Genomic DNA, 19,520 nt, shown 5'->3' with positions numbered 1-19,520 from the left:
CCCTCTTGTCCTACATAAGTTTGATAGCAGGGAGAGTACTGTAGTTTCTGGCAGAGGACCAACCCCGAACCTCAATCAGTAACCCCAAGAAAGGACAAAATCAGTCAGACACAGGATCATCCCACCCAGATCAGACATCTAAGATGCAAACAGCCCAGAGTACTAGAGAGGAGCCAGAGAGAAGCAGAAGGCTGATCTTCACTAATGAGAACTCTTCCATTCTCTGATTCATGTGTCGCTCCATCAAACCATTAAAATGCCTCGCTTTGACAAGTGGCCTCATCCCTGAACATGAATCAGAACATAATAAATACTTGTGAATCATGTTTGGAGAGGTCTTCAGCATTTTTTCCATAAATTTAAGCTGACTTAGATAAGCTCAGGGAACGATCCTGGAAACAGCTGCAGGGCTTCTTTTATACGCAATCGCTCTAAACGAAACCAGACGAATCTCCTGATGTCACAGGGCTTCATAGTTCAGTAAAATGAGAGGCTAAACAGTTTCTTTAAGAAACTCAAACCATTGATTCCATCTGCACTACCCATCTCTCGGAACCAAATCAAATTAGTTCTACATAGTGGCAGGGCTTAGCTGATTAGTAAACCTATAGAAATACATCAAAAAAATGTCTGCTGCTCCGAACTGACATGGTTCAGACTCTCACTCACAAGTAACACATCAGCAATGAATTATTTAAATCCTTGCACTGTCTGGTCATAATGAGAGTTGGCTTTAAGATACCTTTTAAATTGGGTTTATGCTTTTTATTCTTTTCAATTAATGTCTCTACAATATTTTATCTTGGTTTTATGTTTTATGATTGTACAATGTTTTGTTCTCACCGTGTACAGTACTTTGGGCCTCCTTGGCTGGTGGTGGAAGGTGCTTTATAACTAAGTAAATGATGATGATGATGATGATGACCTTCTGATTTAGAACCAAGATGGGTTACGGTCACAGTCATTTAAGACTAATTAGATTAAATCACATTAATTTTCAGTGTTCAGTTCAGAAAAACTAATAATATAATTTGTACAAACAACAAATTCAGAAAAGTACACTTTTCTCCATAGTGAAACATGAAACAAATCTTTCCGAAGGTATAAATAGAGACTTGAACACCCACTTTCATAATAATTGTGTTTTGGGTGTTTTTAACATGTTCTTGTGGCCTTTTTCTTATGTTGGAGGACATATGAGAAGATAACTAAGCTCAAGTTTTCATTTTTGAGGATTTCCTTTTTCAAAATGTTGTGAATCAGAAACAGAGAAAAAAAAGCAGTTGAAAAAGATGGTATTTGTGACGTAGAAGCTAAAATCAGCAAGCCACAAGCTCCCTGCTCCATTTCATTCCTAGCTGACCCACCATTAGTATAGTTTTTATTAAAAATTTCACACAAAGGTTTCAAAAAGATTTAGGTTTAAAACAAACATAACAAAAGTTCTAACATATAATTATGATTCCCCTTGGAATAAATCCTTGTTTAATGGAGGTTTACCTGTTGATTTCAAATAGATTTTTCACATTGTTCTGACCTTATCTCTGCTTTATTTTGTCTGGACACCTTATTATGAAACATAAGAAACAGTTTGCTGAAAAATGTACTACTTACGAGTTGAGTTTTTTGAACTACATAGATGAATATCATGCATTATCACAAAAAATGTAAAGGTAAAATATTATGAAAAGTAGTTTAAAAACAAAATGCTCGAAAAGGCCCTTAACTACTAGTAGTGTAATGATACATTTTGTTTTATTTGTGGGGATTCCTGAAGCTTATGATACATATTTAAGTGAAACCTGGCTCCACAGTCTTTGTGCCACCACCACCTGAGGATTCAAAATATCTGACTACCGTAATATTTTTTTCCTATTTATCTTTTAACAGACACATACCTGCTGTACCCCACAGAGATTGGCTCTAATGAAGCTAGAAGCTTCCAAAATTATGTTTGCCTTCAATATAATAAAAATCATTTAATCTGCTTTTGTAGGGTGATAAAGATGTCCTCTGGGTGTAGTTAGAAGATAGGATGTCTCTGAGCCCTACTGCTATTAACAAGAACATTAGTCTGTTCATGAACACTTCACTATTACAGGTAGAAAATGACTAAGAAAAAGGCAAACTGAAGTGTGTGAGATCACCCCACTGACGCTGAATGAGAATTACCTGCCTGTCTGTCCTGTTACCCATTTGAGCACGAGAACCCTGCGCTCCAGTTACGAAGGGGGGGTCGTTTTAAAAATAGGCTTCAGTCGATCACCACTTAGCCTGGAAATGTGGAGAACAGATTGTAAATGAGCGGGGTTGAAGTGCCTGAATGGCAGCCCTTGTTGTACGTTCTCCTGGCTTTACTGCACACACTGAATGTAAAGAAGCAATGCAGTTTGCAGCAGTGGACCGCTGGCACGCTTCACACGGCAGGGCAGATAAGGACAGCCGTGGACCTGCTGCATCTTGGGACCGTGTGCTGAAATTGCAAGGGCGTCTGCAGCAGTTTATTAAACTGCAGAAATAAAAAAAAAGGCTAGACATGTCATTCTCTGTAATGGTGTTTGACAGACGATCGGTGACCAAAAACTTGTTACACACACTGATGAGCTGAGTGAGGCAACGTCTGACACAGACATGAGAAGTGTTTGCTCTCAGCTCCAAGGAGGGAGACGGCTACAACCAAGTGTGGGTCAGCTACTGGTCATACTGCAGCACGCCACTCACACATTCACAAATATGAACTACAGTATGTTGCAAAGTTTAAATGGAATCATTCGAGTCTTCCACACCACTGACATCCATTAATTCCATGTCAACAAAAAGTGCAGTCATTAACTTTCTTCGGCCTGTGTGCAGAGTGTTATTAGCTCCTGCTTCTTGCATTACCCATGGAAGGTTCTGTCAATACTCTGGCTCATTCGGCCTGTGCCTCATTAGGTACAACACCAGGCAGTGCCTGCAAATTGAGCTGGACGCACCAAAGGCCGTCAAAAGCCTCATGCCAGGTACACATCAGGCATGCGTTGCGTGCTCAAGAAGGCACTGAACGTGGGTTCTTGAACACGCATTTAGCATTTTGTGTTTATACTGGACTGCTGTTATCCGATACTAGTGCATGTACCCGTAGTTGGAAGAGGCCTGTTGCGAAATGTCAAAAGATCTGCAAATCCTGCTTCAGACTTTTCCTTTTGAAGCTTTATTCTTATCTATGACATACATGATGTCATGTGATTCCAGCAGGGAACAAATCCCAATTATTAATTTCTCCTTTATGTTCTATTTTCAAACAGTCGGCACTTCCATGAATTAAAAGGATGCTACCCATATGCCACTACCAAATCAGAGCCCCTGACTGGCCAAAGTTCTACCTGGTTTAACTTTCAATGCATGTTCAATGGCCGCACGTTTTATACATAGGGCCGTAAAATGAACTTTAAAACTTGAGTTTTGAACAAAGAAGCCCGAAACACGAATATACGCAGGTTTACATAGACTTTGGAAACTGTTGCTTGAACGTGCCTTGCCAAGATCGGTTAAATGTAGTATTAGTATCATCCACTTGTACAGGGGGTTTAATCATACAGGTGCTGTGGGTTTTGAGTCTCTGGGTCCATAGAGAGTCATATACGAGGGGATGCGTATGCATCTTAAGGGGAGTACAGGTGTGTCTTGCATTTTTTTTGACACTTGTGCAACTACCTTAAGGGACGTTGTTGCAAATGGAATGTACAGTTGTTGTGTGTGTAGTGAGCATATAGTGAAATATTGGTACGGCAAATGTAAGCTGCACAAACTGGCTGATTTGGCTAAGTTTACTGCTAAGACAGTCAGGTTCAGTTCCAGGCCATTTTATATTACTGACCCCTTACGGACCCCACACAAAAGCCACACTTACTTATTGAGTAAGTGCCCATCTGAAGGATGTCCCATCTCCTTGCCCCCTACAGGTTTGTCCATTTTTGGCCTGCACAAAGCCCGTATCTACCCGTAAGGGCAGTTGTGACTAAGGCATAAACAAAGGTGAATTCCACCTGTCTGACAAACTCTAGATGTGTTATGACAACAATGTGACCAAGGCATTTAGTGCAACAGGAATCCTAATAAAGGAAATGCTAAAACTGCGGCCTCATCAGAACTCATGAATCAGTCTCTAAAATCCAGATAAACTGTAATTGGCATTGAGGTTCACTAAATATATTGCAGTGGTTTTACTGCAGCCGTGTTCAAGGTAAGAGTCTATTTGGCCTGAAAAAGTCTGACTAGGCCCGTTTCAATCAAAGCCTCAAAGGTTTATGAAACATTTCAGGTCATGACGAGCTATGACATGAGACCCAGTCTGAGTCCAAGAAGCTTTTAGCAATATCGACCTGATTCTTGACTGTCTTCAAGTGACTTGACTGCTTGGAAGGCGGCAGGCTGTGCTTCAGCGTTGGGCTTAAGTCTATATTCTGCCCTGAAACCAGAACCCGAAGCACCAGATAAATCTAAAGAGTCTGGAGATCGTATATAGACCTCTAATGTGATTTATTTCTGTCTTCCTTTCACAAACATGGGCTTAGTGAATTATAGGCAAGATATACTGCAAAATATACGATTACTTAAACAACATAGTTGAATTTTGATTGTTTTAGTTTAGAAAACAGAGGCTTTGGCTGCGGACATGGATGGAATCCAACACAACAGGTCTTAGAAACACTTCCTCACTCAAATCAGAACTTCAGACATCCAGAAAACATGCACAAAATCTTGCGTCATCAGGAAAGACAGGGGATCAAAATGTAAGATAAGAAAATGGTAAGTGGAAGGTCACACATAGATTTGGATTAAATGAGCTAATAGATATTTATAGAATATTTTGCAGGGATGACAAAAGTCCTGCTTAGACGTGCATTATACCTCCTGAATAATTAAAGTTAAGTGGAAGTGTAGGGGAGCTTCACTTGGAAAGAGAGACGTGGAGTCATGAATTCCTGTCTGGACTCAAACATAAACCTCAACACATTTATCAAAGGATATTAGGACTCAAACCTGTCCCTTGTGTTTCTGTTAGTTATCCAATATTTAATGTGACACGTCTTATGAATCAAACCATCAGCAGATGTCCATTTAAGCTTTGTAATTGGTTTGTGCAAGGTGTCAGCAGGAACTTCTTTTAATAGGGGATCAGCTGGATTTCACCAGTATATTAATAGTTTCACAACAGATTATGCAAGGTTTGAGTAATCATTTAGACTATAGAAAGAGCCCATAGTGTCAGCGGCAATCGGTTCTGTACAGAGCCGTCTAAGAATATCTGCTGCTCCCATCAGTTTAGACCAAACTGTTTAAGGCTTCTTAGCAAAGCAAGCACATCCAGGTGAGTGAATTAAAACCCCTGACAAACACAGGTGGGATTAGGTTTCCAGATCTAAAGATCGTAAATTGGAGTAAAGTGGCTTTCAGAATTGACATCTAATAGGCTCTTTTCGTTAACTACCTGATTTGGCTTAGTCTATTGCTGCGAGGGAATACTACCAAAACGGTCAGGATCAGTTCCAGGCCATCTTATAAAACTGAAGGCATTTAGTCAGTTCCCTGCAAGAAGAAGCAAACTTCACAAAAAATATCTAACAGGCACCTTGAAGATGAAGTATGTTGTTTGCAAATATAGGATTAGCATTACGTTTTATATTTTAGTAAAATGACATCCCACGGATGTAAGAGCAATGTGGGCGATAGTGGTATTATTTAAATGTAATCTAAGGTCTGAAGCTCCGTTCACACTGGTCATGTGATGCGCATTCAAGAACACACTAAACGGGCATTCTTGAACAGGCTTTTAGATATGGAGTTCACACTGAACTGCAGACTTGGTGTTATATATCTCCGGCCGGGCACGAACCACAATAATGAATTTCTCCTTCATGATAAATTTTTAAACGGTTGGCTCTTCTGTGTATGTCACTACCAAATCCAAGTCCCTGATTGGTCAAAGTTCAACTGGTTTAATTTTCAAAGCGCATTCAATGGCTGCGTGATTTATACATAAAACCCAGAAATTGACTTAAAAACTTGCAAAGCGATACGTCAACTCAAACGTTTTGAATGCAGAAGCCCAAAATGTGCATATATGGCCGTTTACAGAGAGTTTTCTTTAAAAGTGGTCGCTTGAACACATGTTTTTTTTTCCGTCACTTGTGTACCGACTAAATATTTTTATCAAATTGAACTAACTTTTAAAGAACCACGACAACACACGCATTGAGAAGAAAAAACTATAATGTAGTTCAAAAATAAGCAAAAAAGATATCCAAATTTTTCTGGTATATACATTTTTGTGTGTATTATCTACTGTTTTATGTTTTATTCCTTTTTTTTTTTCGATAAACGGAAAATCTGTTTGAAACTGAGCACCATACATAGCATCTATGCAGCCCTTTTAATTCTTCTTCACTGCTCTGTTAGAACTGCACCATCTCAAAGTGTGTAGCATTTTTTTCAAGCTTTGATACGCCTACATACCATCTTGAGAGGTAGGAGCAAACTTGGACTAATAGAAAAAAAAATAGGTGTGAAAGCACGAGCCAGAACAGTAAATATGAGTTCACTGCACATGATACAAGACTGACTATCAGCAGTTTTGTGTAAACATCTTTGTCTCACCCAAACAGTTCAACTGATGGCTTAAACTACCGTAATATACGAATGATTATCATTGTTTTGAAGCAATCCCTGATTGGATGGAAAAAAACTAGCCTCCTCCTAGCAGAAGCTTTCCCATCCAATTTTATCGGCTAAGTTGTCCTGTTCAGAACTTAACCCTAAAGCCTCGAGCGTAAACCTGGTTGCAGGGTGCTTTGTTTTGGGTTTGTTTGTACAGGGTTTCCGAAAAATCAGAGCAACAGTGTAAGCTTGGAGAAAGTGAAGTGTAGCAGTGCTCAGCACTGACTTTTTTTTATGTTAGCAATTCCTGAGTAGCAATATTTTGACTGTAGTCCCCACTTCTAGCTATAGCTAAGCAGTTCATTTAGATTTTCTGTTGTTAGCATGATAGCATTACCTCTTTGTTAGCACCTCTTTAGCCCTTGTGCTCTCTTATGGGGTCCACATGAGCCCACCCTTACATTGACGTGTTATCCCTACCATGACAAAGGTGGATAAAGGTGGAGAGGATTTCATGTAATCCTTGGACACCAGTGAAGAGCAAAAATCATTAAAGGAAAAAGGTTCAGCGCACTGTCTGGTGGGGTCCAGATGACCCCACTCCCAATGTTAACGTGCCTAGGAGGCTGGACCCCAAAAGATAGCACAAGGGTTAGCTGTTGCCAATCCTGATGAAAATCCAACCTGTGCATGTGGCAACAGAATTGTCACTCGCCCATCATGTATACTTTGGCATGGTCTTTTACATCTATCCTTTACCTTCCACACACTAAGCATTGTATTTCTTTGTAAATGTGCTACAGAGAGAATGTGCATTGGTGGTATAGTGGCAGCATGGCTTGCTTTCCAAGCAGTTGACCTGGATTCAATTCCCGACCAATGCATTGTCCTCTAGGTGCATCCATGTCTGATGTTTTGTAAGGATGTCATAATTTCCAAACTGTCATGTTTTCACACTGGATCTCATACTTTGCATCTGTGAGGTGTGAACCATGGGTATCCATGTCGTGAGACTCACATTCATGACATTCATGTGTTTAATTGACTTTTGCCAAAGAAATCCTTGAAAGTTGAGAGATGTGCTTCCGGTTATGGGTTAAAAGGGATGGTGACCTAGAAAGAGGGTTTGACAAGAATTTATAAAAACGCCCCCAAAGTGGGATACCAAGATAAGTCTGGTATTAGGATGGACCAAGGAGAAAGGGGGCATAAATGGAATCCATGAAAAACAAGACGATTAAAAGGAAAGGCTAATGCTCATTATTTTGAGGTTTAGCGGACTACAGCTCCTGCCCACATCGATGAGGAGGTTGGAACAGACAGCAAACACGACCCGGTCAGCTTGACAATGATAGAGGCATTGGGAAAGAGGTGAAAGAATTCCGAAAAGATACAAATAGCAACTGCATGATTTCCGGACTGAGGTGAACAGAACCAGCGAAGTTGAAGCCTAGGTGACTGAAAATGGGAAGAATCTTCAATATACGAATGATATCTTGTCCATGATTATTACAATGCAAGAAAAGCTTCAAATAAAACTGACTGCTTGAGGCACATTCGAGGAAAGACACTCAGAATATATGGGGTCCCAGAGGGAGTAGAAATTGGGTCCCTATCCATTACCCACTCTGTGGAGAAGTTACTCTGTGAGAACTTGAACCTCCCTCCTCTAACACCCTTGCAGATCCAGAGAGCACATAGAGCCTTATTACCTCCCCCTTGGAATGGTGCCCAACCCAGGTCAATCCAGGTAAAAGTTTTCGTTCTTCACAACCGAGGAAGAGATGCTCAGGCTGGCATGGGAGAACAAAGATTTTCTGTGGAACGGAAACAAAATAAACCTGGATCACGACTATCCCCCAGAGATGATGGCTATGAGGAAGGAGTATGCAGAAAGAGAAAAACATTTGATTCAGGACCTCCTTCCCGGCACACTTGAAGGTATTTTACCAAGATGGAGTAAAAAAACTACCATAGAGTGGAGGAAGCGACAGCAGACATCGCCAGTTGGGGATTCCCTGTGAAACCCGCCCAAGCCGTCCATGGGGGAAGGGAAAGCCAGTTGCACAAATCTCATGCTAGCTGTAGTCAACTTCCTTTTTGTCCTTCAGGACCACCACAGGGAGACATCTGACTAGATTCAGCTTGATTTGGCTTTGGTTTTATGTCATAAAACCCTGCCTGGCAACCCTCTACATTAACCCACACTTGGGACGAGCACACCACAGCACTGTATTGCTGCACAAGAAATAATCTAAATATTTTTCGCCACATACATTTGCTTTACAATTACATTTGTTTTTGATTGTTTTACATTTTAAATCATTTTAAAAATAGCTGACAGTGACTAATACATCTAGTTTTTGCCTTCCTGCAAACATGAAGCACAGACACTCAAAGATGCAAATTTAAACCTTTTTCTGGTTTTTAACTTGATGAAGCACTGTAACCTGTCACCAAAAATCAGCACAATCCCCAAAATGAAGAGGAAATCATTGACCTAACTGTTGCCTCTTTGAGAAAATATTAATTTTACACAAAGTTACACAAATAAAATGTTCAAAACCGCAGACAGATAATTCATCCTTACAAACCTCTTTAGTGTGATATTAAACTAACAATAGGTGATTTCAAATATTTTTACATCCAAAACGACCCTCTCTTCCCAAAGCAGAAAGGATTATACAGTATAAGTTTCATTTCTCAAGACTTTTTGAGCGGAAAATGAACTTAAAAAATAAAGGACCCTTTTTAACACGTGGTCAATGTGGTTGTGGGCAGATTGAGCTGCAATAATAAAAGTCAGTCAAAAAGAGATTCCTATTCTTGTTCAGAGAGGTGTACAATAATAGCCCTTGGCAGATGTGGAAGAAGAAGGTCACATCTGCAATGAACCAAATGAGGGGAGCAGGCGAAAGCAAATACAAACCCCTGAATGCCACCATTTATAGTGTTGCACACTTAAAAAGTAAAAAACGTTTCAATGTTACTAGCTGGAAATTTTAGCTTCTGTAGCTTTTTTGTTGAACACTTCAACTTTTTTTTCAACCCCACGTTTGACAAAACATGTATGTAAGGTATGTACAGTCAATTTATGACATATTTAAATTTATTTTATCATTATTCATGTTCTTTAATGTGTCAAAAAATCATGATTTTGTTGCAAATGCTCATAAAACATAAATTATCTACAAAAAAAATAGAAAATAATGGCTTTAATGAAAAAACAGCCAAGAGACATATAGTCTGCTTTACAGATTTATTCAAAAAAGCCAGCCCCCCTTTAAAATGTTCCAAACATGAGGAAAACCTGCCCTCTTAGTCTTGAAGTTCATCTGCCTTTCTTTGCTTCTGGCCCCACTGAGAGACACATCCTTGACTCTTTGGCCTCTCGAAAAGCAACTCTGACTGAGGGAATATAGACACACCGATCTGCTTCTTACCAGCCACACTCTTCCCCTACATCGACCCAAAAAACAAGGTGGAGACACCCAAGGAGGGACACAAATGAATCCCACATGTTCCCCATGAGTACAGGCGGTTGGGGTTCGCTCTGCTGCGGGAAGGGTGGAGGAGCTCTGCAAACTCAGAGCACTTTGCTGCTCTTTCCCGCACTTTTTCGCCCACACACTGCTGTGCGCCGACTACACATGGATCTCTTTAGCTGCACTGTGGCATCAAAAGACACAATTTACTTCTTTTGGCAAGCTCGAAGGGTGGGGAGGGGGGCTGGGGGCTCCAGAAATTCACCGTTTTCCAAAAGCACTTTAAATAGACTTGGACTACACGACTCCCCGTCTCTACTTGATCTTATGCAGAAATGACACGTTTGTGGATTAAAAAAAGATAAAAACACTTCCTCTATGTTTTCAAAGAAGCATGACTATGATTTATGAGTCTTTCATTTCAAAGCTTGAAAAATAAAGAGGACACGTTAATTTTAGAAAGCACTGGTTTCTATTAAAGCTCAACATGGGTTGGAAAATCATCCCATTATATACCAATCAGCTCCCTAATCACCTGCTGCTACAGATTAGGATGTTCACAATCCGATTCATTTATGATTAATCATATGAAACTGTAAACAAACATCTCACTCTCTCGGAACATGAAGGAAAAACTGTTGCTTATTAAAAAAACAGGCACTTTCTGCCAAACAGATTAATAAGTGACTTTTTTTTTCACTTAAACATCATTTTTTTCCTGAGAGTCAACAATTTGAAAAGTCAAAATGATGAGCTTCTCCATCTCTCTCTGCACCTCAGTTCATATTATCGTCCAAACCTAAATCGTTGGTCACAACTGCCCTTACGGGTGAAAATAGGCTGCAGGCAAAAAATAAAATAAAAACGGGCAAACGTGTACATTTCTGACAGATGGGCCGCACGAAGTTCATGGGCTGCTGGGTGAGGGCGTAGAGCGAAAAGTTTTTCTTCGGGTTATCAAAATACTTTGGGCAATTAAAGTAATTTGTGTGGGCATCCTTCGGGCACTTGCACCTCATGTGTGGCGTAAGGACAAATTTAAGAGCACTTTCCATTCGTCATAAGTGCGAGCAACTTTTATTTGCCGTACAAATACTTCACAATACATTTATCCCACAAATGACAATCGTACGTTTCATTTTCATGAAGATCCTTAAAGTGGCCATATGAGCCTCAAGGAACTGCAAGACACACCGACTGCTCCTGTCTGTGACCATCCACAGGCCCAGACAACCAAAAAACCTGCAGCAAAACCCGTGGATCTGACTGAGGCGTAAAGCTGTTGGACCAGGGTCTGGAAACGGGGGTAAAAGAATGGTTTAGGAAACTAACTTTTAAAGAAAAAAGACAAACACAACGTTGCCACCAAACTTTATCAGCCGTCAGGGGCTTACGAATGTCTGACATATTCTGCTGAGATGGAGGTGTAGTGGTTTGCTTGTTGGTCTTCTGAAACAAAAAAAGAACTGTGGAATGACAAAAAAAGACGACTGCTAACTGGAGTCTGAGAACAGCTGGACATAACTGTGCCCTGCAGCTGTTGAGCGGCAGCTCCAGACCGTGCAGGGCCCAGTCAATGTGAATCGACAATCCATTTCATGACAGCATTTAATTAGATTTGGATTTAAAATCAAGATTTGTCTGAACCTCAAATAAGTTCCCATTACTGTCTTTGTTCTGAACCATCTAAACAAATCGGACCAAGAACCAAAATAAGTATGTTAGGTCCACTCCTTCATCCAAAGAATAAAATGGTAAAACTAAAAGAAAAGATGATCAACATCATAAACCACCTTCACTTCTACATTTGTGAATTGTCAAAGGTCTTCACTTCAGTTCAGTCTGCCTGTCACTTTATCTACCCCTGCAGAGCAGAAGTGACAAAGCTCTGCTCTTCAGCTGTCGACATGCAGACCCTTGCTCTCAGATGCTGATGGATGAGGGCCTGCAGAGGATATTACATCCTTATCTAATCTAAAAAAAAAGCTGCCACTGTGCTGCAAGTTCTATCCGTAGTTAATAAAAAAAAATGGTATCTCTACGAACCTGTGCTCCATGTTTGAAGATATTAGGAAAACACATCTATGGTCTATTCTTCACCTCATCAAACAGATTAGAAATGGGATGTTTGTCTGTGTGGCACCAGGAATGGATCGGCATTCTCCCTCTGCTCTTAGGCTCGAACTGAATGGTGTTTGAGTATTTCAGGGGAGGCCTCTCGTGCATGACGGGCAGGACGTGTTAAGCATAAACATGATTCCGATACTCTCATAGAAAGATTTCCTTCGGGAATTCTGACTCTCCCTAATCTGCAGTAATATCTCTGTATCATCACACCTTTAGTTTTTATATCTAAATAATGCTTCAGACAAAGAATTTTACTCCAACAAGTTAGTTAGCGCCTTAAACAGACTCAAGCCAAAGCAAACATGTGGGCCATAATCAAAATGTGCTAAGAAAGTCAGATTCCCGGGTATAGTGGTGATTTAGTGCCAAACCTTGAGTAGGTCGGGCATTTTTGACCTCTCTGCACACTCTTTGCCACCACCTCAGAAATATCTCTCTTAAGTCTCTAAAGAGACTCTGACTGGAGGACAGACACAAAACATAGTGACTCCGAATGAAGTCTGAGTCACTGCATGAAAGGGAGGAAACAGATGTGGAAGCCAGTGATTAGATCCCCCGTCATGCCTGTTCTCCATCTTGGCTTCAACTCACAGCAAAAATCAGAGCTCCCTAGTTTGGCCCACATAGTTTAGGAACATCCACTCGCGTGCCCTGACACCAACTGTCGCCTTGGCGTGCGACGGCCTACATGACAGGTCTGTTTCCTGGATAGGTAGCGGTTTGGCTTGTGGTCAGCGGTGGCGATTAAGCAGCTTCTGCTGTGCAGCAGTGGAGATTCGGGACAAATTCAGACACACAAAAACACTAAGCTGCAACTGCATCCATGTTTAAATCTGTACTCATGGATTAAATCATCACTTGTAATTGTAAAGGATAGAATTTAAAAATCCCCCCGTACGTATTTGTTGATGCCAGGTGTCAGCAAGCCAAACCCAGGAAAAAATGTTCCTGCATGTGTGTGTGTGTGTGTGTGGGTACTAGTGCTGTCCTCAGGTCTCCTCCATTACCCAGATGACACCAATTTGGCTTTTTGGCAACACCCCAAGACCTCTAACACACTGCGGCCAGTGAATAAAAAAAGATTGCCATGTCTCTGGCATTCAGCGTAAACTCACATCTGTGTGTGTATGTGTGTGTGCATATGTGTGCGTGACATGGTTTTGACCCCAGCTGACCATGTGACTCGGCATGGTCCTAATTTTGCATTTAGCTGCATGTTATTTTGGTTAGAAGGTTTTCGCATAAAGGCACGCTGCTGTACTCCGGCGTGTGCAGCCATCTTCTGCAACCACACAAGGTTAGACTAAGTTCACTACAGATGAGGCTGCGGCCCTGCCTACGCCGCCTCCGCCACCCCCGCCAGGTGCAGTCGATGTGGACCTGCCACATCGACTGCACCTCTAACCCTGGAGCAAAGGAGCAACAAAATACAACCTTAATCCCCAACCTTAAACCATCTGTTAGGAGCTGAACCTTTAAGCGGCATGTTGCACGAAACCCAACAAAACAAGGCCTGGTGACTCTCAAGACAAACATACGCTGACTACTGAAATGAAAGGGAACAATGGAAATCAAGACATGTAAATCAGTCAATTTGTTTATTCAAACTAAGGCACACCAAGGAATGCTGGGATCTTTGGGACTATTAGCAAAAACCCTAAACGCCATGCGAAGTTTTGGTACTAAGACACACCTGAGACATTTAAGATAATTTTATGCCTGGACAGATTATGACCATTAAAAAAAGCTACATTACGGCAGAATTACTTGGCATCCTTGTGTGCGTCTGTGGTGGATCAAAGTCCGCAAAAGCTTCCGAAGCCTTGGAAGCGAAGAACCAGATTCCAAAATGTTGTCATTTGCCACATGGATGGTTGGAAACTGCATTAGTGTTTGACTACCAAAGAGTTTCTGGCTTCATTTTAATCCCCCCCAGGTGGATTTTCATTGATAAACATAGGACTATCATAAGATGAATGCATGAAGGACGGATGACTCAGACCATATATATCTCTGCCTCTGCTGTCATCCTTATTCTGTGTTTTAGTACACTCAACTTCCTCCATTCAAAACCATGATCATAATGACTTCTAGAGAAACTAGGAAGTTATGATTCCATCTGCACAACCCATTTAGTGAGATTAGGAGGTAACGCTCTGCAACATCAGATTGTGATTACAGTTCCTCTGAGCAGATTTCTATAGTTGGAATTCCGACTGAGAGGAATGACATCAATGCAACCCTTTGAACTGCATCATCAGTTGCATCTTTGGAAGAGCTGGTGGGGAATTGAGTTATTTGGGCCTGTGTTGGTCCTAGATGTCCACTTCGATGAAGTTCCTCTTTCCAGGAACAAGTCCAGGGGCCGCTCCTCTTCACGTCAGCATTTTAGACCTATGGGTCTGCAGATGGGGTAGGTATGCCCTCCCCACACCCCGACCCATCAATCCGCCCGTTCAAACTTGCAGCTAAGACCCTCTGTGAGTGTGTTATATCTGCAACCGCGGTCCCTAGAAATCTAACCATGACAACGAGGAGCCGCGAAAACTTACGTAAAGACGAAAAATAAAGTGGTCGATCCGACGAGGAGTGTGGCAGCAGTGGACACCGGGATGTATTTGGTGGGTTTAAATCTCTTTCCAGCGCTGTTGGGCATTCTGTAAATCCAACATTCCTCAGTTATTTATTCCGATTGGAGGCGCGTGGAAGAAACGGACGTCCAGCGTGCTGATCAGCGGGCCTCTCAGCGGCTGGGAGCGGCACGAGCGGTCCTGTGGCTGTCGCTGAAGCCGCATAGGTCCAAGACGTTTGTGGACGGGAGTACACTGTGAAAGCCCGACAAAAAAAAAAAAAAATCCAGCCCACTGCTGAGGTCACAGAACCGCTCGAAAAAGGTGGAGCCTCGCCGCTACAAAACCTCCTTAATAAAAATGATTATGCTAGGTTATCTTGGACGCCATTAATCGCACTAACCCGCCTTTATACACGTAAAATATATTTCCCGACTTTTGCCAAATTTCAGATTTGTTCATCGAAATTCATTGTCTTGGAATAGTTGTATGCAGTAATAGCAAATTCTTCGTGAATTTTACAGTTTTATGCTGTTTACACTAACAGAGGCTAAATATAAGTTTAATTGAAAAAGGAAACATAATTAAAGTAAAAGTATTTGGGCTTATTCACTATTTTTGTTTTCTGAAAACACCCAAAGCCCATTGTGTGATTCTGACAGGGATATTTTGAGATAATAAACCATAGTCACAGGGGTTTATATATGCCTATAAATGTGCACAATTATTATTTTTTTAAGTGATCTATGTTAAAATGATTCCTCGATTGGGATAAAAAAAATAGCTACATCAATGAGTCTAGGGCGCCCTCGTGAGGCAAAGAGCGAAATAGAAAGGTTTGACTCTGGCTGGCCACCGTAGATCATCGCACTGGTCTGGATGGCTTTTCTGTTTCTTCTGTGCTTCGTTCATTTTCGTTAAGTCTCAAAATATATTGGATACTTGTGCCACAGAATAAGATTTTTTTTTGCCTCACTGGACTTTATCTAATATTCAAACGACTGTTAGCGTTGGAGAAATATTTTTGAGGATAAACAACGTCACGTTTTTTATTTACAACACCCCCGGTTGAGCTCAGCTAATAAGCTAGCTTCGCTGTGCTACTTCGGCGGCTCTCAGAATGTTTTATCGGAAAACTGTGAAAGTTCTTTGCGGGCTCGCTGGAGGCTCCGCCGTCTTGGTGTTTGCTGACTCTCGTGGATACCTAGGGGAGCCCAGCGGGGAGGCCAGGAGGGTTTGGAGGTCCAAGTTCCCCGTTCTTCAAGCTGCACAGCCGGCGTGGACACCGGGCACCCATACTCCAACGCCGACCGGACACGCTTGGGACTTCAACTGGGACAAGTAAGTGACCACCCAGTTTGGCCCCGCCATTGGTATTTGTTTTTCTTGTCTCACTTTTGTAACGAGACAAAAACAAAAAAACAAACAAACCCGGAGATAGTTGCTTACAGAAAAGATTTTATTATGAAAATCAAAACTGCGTTTTACGGATTAGAAACATAGTATAAATTTAGCAACAAACCTAAAACCACTAATGTGATATATTATTTATACCTGTTTGATCTAAGTGTTAATTAAGTTACAGCAATTTCAAATTCTTTAGGTAAGAAGTTTAAACTTTTATTTTTTTCCATCGTAGAAACGCCTTACACAGGGAAGGCTTTCAAAGTAATGAACTGCTCTTGATCTTGAATTACTCTTGAGATAACCCAGTTTTTTCCCCCAACCTAAGCCACTCTTAATCTGAAAATAACCATGTCTTAACCCTTCTAGGAGAGACCCGTCCGTGCTGTCCAATGGGAAGAGGAAAGAGAGCTCCACAGAAGACCCCAGCTCAGAGCAGGACAACAGCAAGCCCAAGGCAACGCGCAACATCCTCCTCATCAGACACTCCCAGTATAACCTGAGCGGCACCAGCGATAAAGATCGGATCCTCACTCCATTAGGTCAATTTCAAAATAGATTCTGATAAACGGTCCAGTCCAGGGACATTCTGTGTCTGATCATTGCTTTTCCAACAATATTCTTGTAGGCCGGGAGCAGGCCGAGTTCACGGGTCAGAGATTAGCGGCGCTGGGATTGAAGTATGACGTGCTAATTCACTCCAGCATGGCCAGGGCCACGGAGACGGCACAGATCCTCAGCAAATATCTCCCAGGTAACAAAAACAGACACTTGGCTATCAAACTGACATTCAAACCATTAATAAGAATTCAAATAAATATGTTTTTCCCCACTCAATGCCATTCACAAAGGTGTGGACCTGGTTAGTTGTGACATGCTGAGAGAAGGAGCACCGATTCAGCCTGTTCCACCCGTCACTCACTGGAAGCCTGATGCTGTGGTGAGAGAAGCAACAAACCAGTCTGATGAGTCTGTAGTGCGCCTTTTGGTTAAAGACCTCCTCTGATCATTCCCAGTGGTCCAAAATGATGCAGTTAATAGCCAAAATTTTAAAACCTGTGACGTTTTCAACGATATAATTTCTGCAGTGGCAGTAGTTCCTTAAAAATTCTGTTGTCTGTTGGCGCGGAGCAACCCCTCCCCCACTTCCCATCATCCGTCTGTTTACACGCTCTCCTGCTAGCTTACGCAACCCAAAGCAAACATTAGCAGTGCAAAAAGAAATGACAAGCAATATTGAAGCTATCCAGCAATACATTTTGGAGCCAGCTCAGATGAGGAAAACAAGACGTATACAGATCTAGTCGTCTAGAAGTGGATCCATCAGAACGCAGCTTGTGGGCCTGTCCAGCATATTTCTTAATGTAACAAAAACCATCTTTTTTAAACGGCTTTTTTGAGTCACAACAGTTTGAATAAAGAAATACTCATTGTAATTTACAATGTAATTTTAAGCTGAACTTCCTTTATATATGTCCTCCATCACCAGAAAAATTCTGAAAGAACATGTTAAAAAACCACCAAAACATCATTGGAGTGGGTCTTTGACAGGTTTTTTTGCCAATCCGACTCTTTTGCTGTTGCTGCTTTAATGTCATTTTCATCAAATGCATTCGTGCATTGCTGCCGGAATGATTCATAAGAAGAGTTAGTTTCTAAAAACTTCAAGAAGTCTAGCTTTTTTTTTTAAACTACTATTATCTTTTTGTTCTTTCTTTGTAAGAGTCTGAGCTGCTGAGGTACAAATGGTAAAATTTTACCTTTTAACATTATCCAGTGGTAAAATGCTCCTTTCCCCTTAGAACTGAACTCTTCGTCATTCCCTACAGCGCTCACCAGCATCATGTATGGGCTGTCATCAGAAATCCTCCTCTGTGAACAGGGGTAGCTTTCAACCTCTCTACTGTCCTCCAGCAGTACCACGAAGACGGAGCTCGCATCGAGGCAGCTTTCCGCCGCTACATCCACCGAGCTGACCCCAAGCAGAAGGAGGACAGCTATGAGATCATCGTGTGTCATGCCAATGTCATCCGTTATTTTGTCTGCAGGTTTGTGTCGCCTGGCCGACGCCAGAGTTTGTCCTCACCGCTCCGGGCTGGACTTTGTTCACGCCCTGTTGCTCTTGTTCTACGCTGTTGTTTGGGACAGATTCATGCTGCACAAACTCGTTTCAACAAGTCTCCTGATTAGTCAAAAAGCATGGACTGTATATGAGAACTGGACTGAGTGTGTGTGATGTCACCCATAAAAATTGGCTCACTTACAAAATGGTCAACTCAGTCACCAGATTTTTGAATAGTGCCATATTGGAGCCAGATGATGCCAGGAAGCAGTGATTGGTCCAAATCAGTCGTCTTTATGGCAACCACTGTCACCAATCAGGACTGGGCTTGTTGGAAGGCCACACCCCTACCACTGAAAGCAGGCTACATAAAATCTGGTAAACTTTTCAAATGTTGGATGTTGGCCAGCAGGCACACCAAACCTTTGAGGCCTCTGATTGGCCAGTTTATAACTTAAATAACCTACACTACAAAAAAAGTAGAACAAAAAAGAATTGGCAAGAATTTGTTAATAAAGGTAGCAGAGCAAAAATGGTTATTCTGACAAATATGACTGAGTAATAGCTGTTTACTTCTTGTAGAAGTTTTTTGGGATTTTGGCTTTTTCAAGTATCTTCTGTTTGGAATCTGAGAGGGGGGGTCACTTAGTCCTGTTCTCATATACATAAGACATGAAGCAAAGCTTCCATTCCTCTCAAATCCTGGCCTAACACCGGTTTGTTTCTCCTTTCTTAAGAGCTCTTCAGTTCCCCCCTGAGGGTTGGCTGCGTATGGGCTTGAACAACGGCAGCATCACATGGATCACCATCCGCCCAAGCGGCAGGGTGGCCCTCAGGACTTTGGGAGACACGGGATTCATGCCTGTGGACAAAGTAACGCGCACCTGAAGGCCTCCACAAGCAGCTAACTGGAACTCGGTGTCTTGCAGGGTCAAACTCAAGTTTTCTCCTCAAGTGTCTTAACTGTTTTTGGTGTTTTCTGAAACTAATTCACCTTCTTATCATCTGGCTGGGCGGAGTTTATTACTTTTGTGCCATGGAAGACCAGCAGAAGTGATTTCCAGCTCAACTCTTGAATGTAAATTTCTTTTTTTTTACACTGATGACTGATTTTAAACCAAAAAGAGCTTTGAATTTGTATAGCTGTGCTAAAACTTTGTTAGCTCCACATCAATAAAGTGCAGGTTTTGTGTTGTACATTGCAGTTGTGGTTTCATGTTGCCACATTTTCAC

The 19,520-nt window shown here is 41.6% G+C and overlaps 2 protein-coding genes across 4 annotated transcripts in view; one reads left to right on the top strand and one right to left on the bottom strand.

Moving 5' to 3' along the window:
• zdhhc8 (zinc finger DHHC-type containing 8) overlaps positions 1–15,071 on the bottom strand; it is a 69,561-nt gene extending 54,490 nt beyond the window's left edge. The window contains exon 1 of the mRNA XM_004072857.4: positions 14,804–15,071. Coding sequence (XP_004072905.1) covers positions 14,804–14,907 — 104 coding nt within the window. The 5' untranslated portion in view covers positions 14,908–15,071. The remainder of the gene's footprint in view (positions 1–14,803) is intronic.
• A 598-nt stretch (positions 15,072–15,669) lies between these two features.
• pgam5 (PGAM family member 5, mitochondrial serine/threonine protein phosphatase) lies at positions 15,670–19,484 on the top strand. Of its 3 annotated transcripts, none has more exons than XR_002873881.1 (6): positions 15,670–16,162; positions 16,595–16,767; positions 16,854–16,979; positions 17,077–17,165; positions 18,055–18,273; positions 19,025–19,162. XR_002873881.1 is itself a non-coding variant. In XM_011479518.3 (6 exons), the coding sequence occupies exons 1-6, from the start codon at positions 15,942–15,944 to the stop codon at positions 19,173–19,175; spliced, it is 891 nt and encodes a 296-aa protein (XP_011477820.1). In that variant the 5' UTR covers positions 15,670–15,941; the 3' UTR covers positions 19,176–19,484. The 3 variants fall into 3 exon arrangements, 2 of the variants coding, with proteins under 2 accessions (XP_011477820.1, XP_004072793.1); XM_011479518.3 differs by having other exon boundaries at positions 18,143–18,273; positions 19,025–19,484; XM_004072745.4 differs by having other exon boundaries at positions 18,140–18,273; positions 19,025–19,484.
• Positions 19,485–19,520: the final 36 nt, after the last annotated feature.

Source organism: Oryzias latipes, chromosome 9 (assembly GCF_002234675.1).
Source record: "Oryzias latipes chromosome 9, ASM223467v1".
Lineage (NCBI taxonomy): Eukaryota > Metazoa > Chordata > Actinopteri > Beloniformes > Adrianichthyidae > Oryzias > Oryzias latipes.
The sequence above is the reverse complement of the archived record's forward strand: the minus strand, read 5'-3'. Positions and strand labels throughout refer to the sequence as shown.

Coding starts and splice junctions, on each gene's coding strand:
- pgam5 (XM_004072745.4), top strand. CDS start 15,942: ATGTTTTATCGGAAAACTGTGAAAGTTCTTTGCGGGCTCGCTGGAGGC. Junction 16,163..16,594: donor TGGGACTTCAACTGGGACAA/GTAAGTGACCAC, acceptor TAACCCTTCTAG/GAGAGACCCGTCCGTGCTGT. Junction 18,274..19,024: donor ATCCGTTATTTTGTCTGCAG/GTTTGTGTCGCC, acceptor TCCTTTCTTAAG/AGCTCTTCAGTTCCCCCCTG.